General features: G+C 46.9%; 1 protein-coding gene across 3 annotated transcripts; it reads right to left on the bottom strand.

The window, feature by feature from the left end:
• Positions 1 to 4,236: 4,236 nt before the first annotated feature.
• On the bottom strand, positions 4,237 to 8,957 carry LOC109736476 (7-deoxyloganetin glucosyltransferase). 3 transcript variants are annotated; one of them, XM_073508684.1, is made up of 3 exons: positions 6,794 to 8,957; positions 5,473 to 6,660; positions 4,237 to 5,357 (listed from the first exon to the last, which is right to left on the bottom strand). In XM_073508684.1, exons 2-3 carry the CDS (start codon positions 5,987 to 5,989, stop codon positions 4,396 to 4,398), a joined length of 1,479 nt encoding a protein of 492 aa, XP_073364785.1. In that variant the 5' UTR covers positions 5,990 to 6,660; positions 6,794 to 8,957; the 3' UTR covers positions 4,237 to 4,395. The 3 variants fall into 3 exon arrangements, with proteins under 3 accessions (XP_073364785.1, XP_073364786.1, XP_020151290.1); XM_073508685.1 differs by having other exon boundaries at positions 5,473 to 8,327; positions 8,396 to 8,877; XM_020295701.4 differs by having other exon boundaries at positions 5,473 to 8,957.
• Positions 8,958 to 9,229: the final 272 nt, after the last annotated feature.

Raw genomic sequence — 9,229 nt, 5'->3', positions numbered from 1 at the left:
GCGCGGTGGAAGGTCGGGCGAGGTGGTAGTTCAGAAAAAATTGAGAATCTTTTTGTCGGAATAGGGCATGTAATATATCGTTGGAAAGCTCTTGACAGCTAGATTGTGAAATCCTCACGGTTTTAGAGCAGTTTTGAAAAAAAAAAATCATTTTTTCAAATTCAAAACACGAACCATATTTTGGACCTTATTTTCAAACGGTTTGTTGGAATTGAGCAAATGATATGCCCGTGGAAAGATGGCGGAAATCCGCTTGTTACATATATAGATTGTTTTTCCAAATTTTATATGATTTAGAAGTAATTTGAGAAACGGTGAAATTCTTCGTGAAATATATTTTCTTCATTTTTCGCAAACGGTTTGTCGGATTGACCCAAATGATACGGCGGTGGAAAGCTATGGGAAATGCACAAATTTTGCATATAGAAGTTTTTCTTAATTCCTTACGGTTTAAATTCAAATTCCAATATGGTCAAAGTTGATTTTGAATGCGGTTTTTTTAAGTTTGACAAAATTGGGCAAATAACATATAGTTGGATATCAAAAAATGCAAAACTTGTCATGTTGAACATTTTCTCAAATTCTCAAATGTTGAAGAGTAATTTGGTATACAGTGATACCAATCATGTTGTTTCCCGTCAGAAAAATAGAGTACTCGAACTGATCTATGTGTGTGTTCATACTAAGGTATTTTTAATTGAGTAATTTTGAATGGTTCCAGAAACAGGGCATTTGAATTGATGTCCGCATGGGTTTGTACTGAGCGTGTTTTCACATACTAGACTTTACTCTGTTTTTTCGTATGGTTTTCCTCATAACTTTTCAATGGTTTACGGTATCATCGTCCCCGAACCTGCATGGTTTATATCGTTCAGCTGAATGATATTTTTTCAAAAATAAAATGTTTTGTGTGTTTCTTTTTTTCAACGCAATTTTTTTTGCAATGATGTTTTGGACTTCTCTCATTTTGCGACTTGCACTTTTACCATTTGAATTTCCGTGGTTTTTTTTGTTTGAGCTTTTTTTTCCCAAACTTATCTCGGACACCATGTTTGAACTTACAACTTAGTTTTGAACTTGTCATCTTTTTCATTTATTAAGTTGTTTTTTTCCTCTGAATTTTGCTGCTAGCAAATTTGTTTGCAAATTTGCTGCCCCTAGAATCAAAACTAATGCAATTTTTGTGTCGAACTACTACTAAATTACCGACCATCGAGCCTGGGCCACGACGGCGCTCGATGCGGGTGGCACTACCCCAAGTGCCTAGATTGAACTGACCTGGAGCCGGCCGCCGGCGGGATGCAGGGCTAGTGCGGTGGCAGGATGCCGCTGCAGCGCGCGAGGACGGGAAGCGGTGGTGGCGCAGGGCAGCGGGATGTGGGGGCTGCGCATGGCGGCGCCGGGATGCGGGGGGAGGCACGCGGTTCTGGAGTAGCATGATCTCATGGTCTAAGGAACAGATACTTGACATGAAGAAATATATAGCAAATCAATGAAGTGATATGATCTGATGCAAAGCTTACGGTTGGGTCTGTCAATCACATCATTCTTCTAATGATGTCATCCCGTTATCAAATGAAAACCCATGTCTATGGTTAGGAAACCTTAACCATCTTTGATCAACGAGCTAGTCTAGTAGAGACTCACTAGGGACACGGAGTTGTTTATATATCCAGACATGTATTTAAGTTTCCAATCAAAACAATTCTAGCATGGATAATAAACATTTATCATGAACAGGAAATATGGTAATAACATCCTTATTATTGCCTCTAGGGCATATTTCCAACAGTTAAATAATAGCCCTGTCAATATATATATGATAAAAATGCTTCCTACCACCTAGTGGTAGTTACCACCACTTATGTTTTGTATGATGTATGTAGTACTATCAAATCGAAGAGCATGTACGTGTAGTACGTAGTATATAAAAATGTTTAGGTAGTATGTATACTACTTTTTGGGTAGTATATATATACCTCCAACAGAAGTCAAGCAAATTACACTACAAGCAAAAAAAAACTCCACGTGTGTTTTTTGCTACTGTTTTTATCTAATTTTGTATCTATTTGTTGGAACAATGCGCGTGACATACCTTTGGAAAGTTTTGATTAGGCAAAACTTTTTCATGTTTGAACACTTTTCGAGATTCCTTATGGTCTAATAGTAGTTTTGAAACTGCAACACTCGACGAGCGTATTTTCGGGAAAATTTTCAAACAGCTCATTAGAATGTTGCAAATGATACGCTGCGGGAAGATATCAATGAGGCCCAACTTTTTCAAGTAGAATAGTCTCTTTAATTCCTTACGGTTTAAGAGCAAATTTGAATTTACCAAAACATGAAAACTCTGTTTTTCACGGACCCCAAAATCGACGAAGTGAATTGCATCAGACAGAAAATCGCACTGCAATGACGACTGAGAGAACTGCATGTGGTTTTTTTTATATTGTGTTTTGTTATAATTTTTGATCATTTGTCGAAATGAGGCGTGTGATACACCGCGAGAAAGTTATGCAATAGGCGGAATTTTTTCCATGCAGAACACTTTTTGAGATTCCTTACCGTTTTACATGAATTTCAGAAATGGTGTGGTGCGCGTCAAGTAGCAGCGGCGTATTTTCGTGGAATTTTTCAAAACGCTTGTCGGAATGATGCAAATGATACGACATTGCAAAGTTAACAACGTGAGATAACTTTTTCATCTAGAACACCCTCTCAATCCTTACGATTTAAGAGCAATTTTGAAATTACAAAAAAGCAGACATGGTTTTCCTGTGCGGAACCAGAATCAACTACTGAACTGCATCAGATAGAACCAGTTGAATGGAGTTCAGTAAACTAAAAAGGAACTTTCCAAACATGAACAAGTGTACCGCATGTAAATTTTCCCACACGAGGAAGTGGACTGCGCTTCACATTAGGGTAAGTGAACCGCAACAACTGTCAAAAAGTGAACCACATTATTATTTTGTCGTTTCCCTAACATTTTTGCACTTCACATTGGATGTAAGTGAACCAGAACACTGTCAAAAGTGAACCGCATTAACTTTTTGTTTTCCTAATATTTTTGCACTCCCCATTGGGTGAAAGTGAGCTGCAGCGTTCTTGAAAGTGAACTACATTTTTTTATCGTTGCACTAACATGGTTAGGGGGACAGTCGTATTCTAGTCCATCAGGGTTCAAGTCCTGGTGCTCGTATTTATCCTGTATTTATTTTAGGGTTTTATCATTTATGCCACCAGTTGTGTCCCACAACTTAGTTTTGCCATTAGGATTTTCAATTGTTCAAAAATGCCATCGATCTGTGAGATGCTTGCTCAAAATGTCATCGTTTCGTTAGATGTTTGCTCAAAATGTCATTAGACATTGTTATTTTCACGTCAAACCCGTTTACCACATTATATGATAAAAATAAGCCTAGACCCACATATCAGTTCTCTCTATCTCACAATGATAAGTGTGGCCCCACTTGTCAGGAGTAAGCAAGCAAATAATTTTACAGGAAAATAAGAACGCTGTTGGGATCAAGTGGGCCCCACACTTGATTGTAGTGAGATAGAGGGAAAGCCGGCATGTTGATCCATAGGTATTTACGTCATTATAACATGGCAAAAGAGATTTGAGATCACAGTAATGATGTCCAGTGGCATTTTTGAGCATGTGTCTAACAAAGCGATGGCACTTTTGAGCAGTTGAAAATCCTAGTGACAAAACTGAGTAGTGGGACACAACTGGTGGCATAAATGATAAAAAAACATATTTTAAAATTTCCGGAGGGGACGTTCCCGTCGACTACAAGACGCCTAAAAAATACTTCACCTACCAAAAATGACGCGGCAAGGCAGATCCACGTCCCGTGTCAACGAACAAGGATTCCTTGCCGTGGCCTAGCCTATCTTTGAGTCACTGACACATGAGTCCCACGGAGCATGGGGCCCACCCGTCAGTGACTCAAAAGTAGGGTAATTGCAAAGTCAGAGGATTCACGTCCCGGTCCGCTAGTACAATACAATGGATAAGCGACGAATGCACTAGAAGGACAAGTGGTGGCGATGCGTAGGGTGGCCGAGCTCCGTCCGGACGCAAGGGTCTCGATCTCATCCGTTGCGCGCGTCCTTCTCAGGAGGATCCGCACGGCACCATTCCAGCGCACGAGCTGGTTAGGTGACGAGCATTATTTGCTTTCAGGAAATGGAGCAATCAGGAATAGAACTTCGTCACCGGCATCAATCTAGACGACAAAGATGTCCATGTATCAAATCAGAAAGTACAGCGAACCGCATGCGCTGCATGCAGTTGAACTTGAACGTATAGTATGAGAGAGCACTTGCAAATTTAGATCTTGTCTCAGTAACCAATTTGAAATACGATGCGTAGTAGCAAGTGGTAATCTAATCACGCGGTTTGCCGCCCGAGAGGAGGGAGTCGGCGACCAGCTTCTCGAGATTGGCGCGCGAGCGCCCTCCGGGCCGCGTGGCGCGGACGCCGGCCTCCCTCCACTCCTCGGCCCGGCGGCGCATCTCCTTCCCCTTCTCGCCGGACATCGCCTCACGTATCTTGGCCTCCACTGCCTCCCGCCGCACGTCGTGGCCGATCTCCATGGCCACGCCCCACTCCACGCAGCTGTACCGGCTGTTGGTCTGCTGCTCCGCGAAGAAGGGCCAGCACAGCGTCGGCACCCCGCCGCACAGGCTCTCCACCGTCGAGTTCCACCCGGAGTGCGTCAGGAACACGCCCACCGCCTCGTGCCGCAGCACCGCCTCCTGCGGGCACCAGCTAGCCAGCACGCCGCGCCCCTCGATGGACTCCAGGAACTCCGGCGGCAGCACGGCGGCGTCGCCCTTGACGAGGTCCGGCCTGATGATCCACAGGAAGGGCTGGCCGCTGTTGGCTAGCCCCCATGCGAACTCGAGGAGCTCCTCGTTGCTCATCACCGTGATGCTGCCGTAGTTCACGTACACGACCGACCGGGGCTCCTTGCCGTCCAGAAAGTCGAAGCAGGAGACGTCCTCCTTCCACAGGTTTGACCCCAGCGCGTCCAACGTGCCGCCCTGTGGCACGATCTCCTCGGCGAGTAAGGGGAGATGGCCGATGGTGTAGACGGGCACGGTGGGCGGGAGCATGGCGCGCACCGCGTCCAGCGCCGCCGGCTCGAGCTCTTCCAAGGTGTTGAAGATGGCGGCGTCCGCCTCCGCCAGCCTCTCCGTCACGTGGAGGGCGAAGTGGGCCATGTACTCGTCGGGGTCCGTCGACCAGATGAAGTTCGGGAAGTCTTTGAGCCGCATGTGCTTGCTCATCCCCGCCGTCCAGTCCACCGGCGTGTCCAGATACCCATTGGTCAGTTGCTCCGCGGCTGCATGCTCACAGGATGTGCACGATTAATTTATCCGCAAAAATTCCTCTCGTGTCACTGAGGCACGCAGTGTTGTTGAAAACCTGTAGGATTGATCTGTCGTCGAAGTAATTACCTTTGAGTGGGAAGATGCCCTTGTCGTACAAGGTGCGGTAATGGCGGTAGCCCAAGTAGCCGCAGACGCTGGCAGTCCAGAACAGCGCACACGGCACGCCAATGTCCCGTGCGGCGTCGACGGTGAAGCTCATGACGTTGTCGCCGACGATGCACGTGACCGGCGGCGACTCGGTGGAGGCGTTGAGCTCGGCAAGGAGGCTCTTGAAGTGCGGGAGGCAGGTCTCCTTGGTGGAGCGGCAGAGGGACGGCACGTCCTGCGTGGCATCGGCGTCGGACGGCGGGAGGCCGTCCGGTATGGTGGCGAAGCGAAACCCCTTGATTCCGTCGAGTGCGCCAGCGCCGCGGGAGCGGAGGAGCCGCCGGTGGTTGAACTCGGAGTTGACGAAGGTGACATGGAACCCCCTGCAGTGGAGGATCTTGGCCAGCTTCAGCATCGGCGTGACGTGCCCCTGCGCCGGCAGCGGCACGCACACGGCGTGCGGCTTGACGTCCGCATCGACCTGCGCGGAACCCATGCCGTTACGTGGGTGGCTGGACAAAGTCACAAAACTATACTTGAAGTCCAAGTTGCGATGGCTGTGTTGAGCTGACCTCTGAGGAACAGAACCCGGTATTTATAGGGGACTGGCCACGAGTAATGCTAGACCCAGGTAGAGGTGTCAGTCTACTGGAAAACAAATTTGGTTAGTACATCTGTTCTGAACCGTCTGATGCAAAATGAACGGCTAGATCGCCTTCTTCAACTTTCTGCCGTCCTGTTCATCTTCTAACTCAAACTGCCACATGTGCCACCAGCCCAATCGCCTGTTTTCATCGCCCGCGCTAGCCTTGCCGCACCGCCCTCCCACCGCCGCCGCCCACCGTTGTGCTGGCCCCGCCCCCGACCATCCCTCTAAACCGGTGACCAATAGATTTTTTTTCCCGGCGAGCCTGCACCGCACCCATCAACCTTTGCACTCGCCTATACCAGCTCGCTGCCGGCTATAGCTCCTTCCTGTCCAAGGCCTTGCCGGCATCCCCGGGCCTTGCTTCGCTTGCCTCGCTGCGGCCGTCTGTGGCCTCGGTGCTCCGCGCGGCTGCTGCTTCCTTCCCAAAAAATCGACAACCCAAATTTGAGATTCAACCGACTCGCGTGAAGCTAAACTGTATTTATAGAGCTAGTGTATGAAGAGCGACTCTAACCCATCTGCAAAAAAAGTTATCAACAAATATTCATTTTATTTTTCAAAAATGACACTTTCAAGAATTACTAGAAGTTGTAGCCCTTTTTCTGGTGATGTCTTACGGATATATATTATTTTTTTGAGACAAGGTCTTACGGATATATACAACCCTTTGTGTACAGGGCAGCCACAAGCCCACAAAGCTGTATTGATGTGTGCCGGCCGACCCGCCGCCTTGGCGCTCGTTATTTTCAACACTTACCGACCGACCGGCCAATGCAAAGATCATGTCACTACTCAGTCCCAAATTAGGTTGTTTTAGATTTATATAGATACGGATGTATCGAACGTCGCCATCCTGAACAAGGCAAGTCATAATATCACTCCACTATAGTATTACTAAGTATAGTAGTTAACCTCAATGCATGACTCGCGTTGCACTTATTCAAATACATAGCTGATTGGCGCAAGTACACAGATGATCTGGCTAGATGCATGAACGTATTATATCCTGGATCTGCACAACTGTTAATCAATCAACAAGCGATCACATTTTGGTCCACTCGTCCCATGTGAGCTGCCTGCACGGAGAGCATTGAAGAACCAGCGATGTCCACCGAGACCACGCAGGTCACGCGGATCTGAAATTTAAGCTGCGAGACCACGATTGGGAGGTCCCATAATGCACGGGAGATGCCATCTGCACCAATCTGGATGGAGAGGAGTTCAGTCAAGCCAGTCCAAGCAATATGTAGGGCCCGCTTAATTGGCTTTGGGCCTGCGATTTTTGGAACGAAGGCAAATAATTTTGCGACAGGGAACCTTGAAATCCAGAACAGAAAGGACCAGAGTGTTTGTAGTATATATAGGCGTATATGTTATCACTTGGGATCTCAGAGCCAAGAATTGTATCCCGTGATCGTGACTGCTACGCAAACTCGAGGCTGGGCTTCCTTTACGATCTCCAGCCACCAATCATCCAAGTCGACGATAATGTACAAGATACAAGCTACAGGCTGCCGGGAAATCTCATGACGGGCCTACCAAAATGTTTTACTAGACCATTAAGGCGCGCGTTGCCGCGCCCGTCCATTTTAAAAATAATATTAGAAATATCTGAATGATATATGAGAATTTAAAATGAATTGTATATTTTGAATGGTTCGAGATACATTGCTTCAAGTCCACAGCCATAGAGAAAGAATGTTTGATATTTTGACAGAAGAAAGATTGCTTAATTAAGCAAGAACTCTGCTTGAATTTGAACACCCAAGGGACGAATATATAGAAATGCGATCCTTCCTTCTGATAGAACATATTTGCAAATTCAAGGTCAGGTTAGATTGACCGATCCACTGAACTAACACTAACACTAACACTACATACCCATTTGCCAATAATTTTTACCATTAGCAGGTGCTTTACGGGTAACATTGTTTTGAATCATGGGTATATACTACTTCAGTTCTAATGAATGCTAGGATGTCTTTGAATATGACTCATTGCATCCAATCCAAATAGAATTGGAAATTCAGAATTAAGAAAAGCACATAATATGCTGACTGCTGAGGCCTGCCAGCAATAGACGGGCAGATAAGAATTGTGTGCCCGTAAGAATCAGTCAAGAAAATACATTCACCCAATCAGAGAGAAAACTCTAGTCTGTATCTCCTCATGGTGTAGTGACCACCTGAAAAACACTCGTCTGACTCAAGTTCAGAGGAAGTACAAGCAAAAAGGGATTTACAGTGCTCGTACCTCATGTGTTCGTCTCCTGGAGTGAGCACACTGGAGAAACTGGATGACGCTCAACGGAAATACATCGCCGTCGCCAGAGAGATCCCTTTGGAGTCGATTGCAAGAATTGGATCCGAGCCTCAGATGGAAGTGGTGGGAGGGGCTAATAGCCAGAGGGTTCCAGCGGCGTCTGCACACCATCTATTCTTCATCGCTTCTTTTTCTTCCCCTGCAGCGAGCACCTTAGCATCAAAGGAAGCTACCGGAAAACCATGAGGCATCTTCTTCCTGCCGTCGCGGGGTCGATGTTGTTCGAACAGTGATGGAGGATGGGAGGACAAGAGGAAGTAGCGGATGCGGTGGTCTGCTGCTGCTCAGGGAAGGTGTATGGCGGTCAGGGAAGGTGTGCGGTGGTGTGAGGAGGCCGCCGCCGCCGCCATCGCTCTCGAGAGGCATGCGGCCCTCGCGTGCTCCCCTGCCTCTGCGCCGACACCAACCGTCTATTCACGATCGCAGGCTACACAACGTCAGTGCATTAGAGGGCCTCCAAGTCGTTCATCGGAGCAGCAGCCCATTTAGTGTTGGGCCGGCCGGGACGCTTGAGGTGGAGTGGTAAAAGGCTGTCGGGCATGCACAGTGAAACAACGGGACAATCGACAACATTGAATGAGCTAATCGGACGGTTTAGAGAGCCAAATCGCTGTGGAAGGGCCTAAGTGGCTCAGTTATACTGTTTTTCAATATTTAGATACCGAGGGAGTACATACCACTTATCATCTACTTCCTGTTAAGGCCTCCATCATCACTATAATAAAGGAAAAACATCTCCCTTTTTTTCCTCTGATAATACTACAA

Source organism: Aegilops tauschii, chromosome 2 (genome assembly GCF_002575655.3).
Source record: "Aegilops tauschii subsp. strangulata cultivar AL8/78 chromosome 2, Aet v6.0, whole genome shotgun sequence".
In the NCBI taxonomy this organism is placed as follows: domain Eukaryota; kingdom Viridiplantae; phylum Streptophyta; class Magnoliopsida; order Poales; family Poaceae; genus Aegilops; species Aegilops tauschii.
This window is presented reverse-complemented; position numbering and strand designations above follow the sequence as displayed.

Excerpts from the sequence above, each read along its gene's own strand:
- LOC109736476 (XM_020295701.4), bottom strand. The coding sequence starts at position 5,989 with ATGGGTTCCGCGCAGGTCGATGCGGACGTCAAGCCGCACGCCGTGTGC. Across the intron at positions 5,358-5,472 it reads GGGCATCTTCCCACTCAAAG|CCGCGGAGCAACTGACCAAT; the intron begins GTAATTACTTCG and ends GTGAGCATGCAG.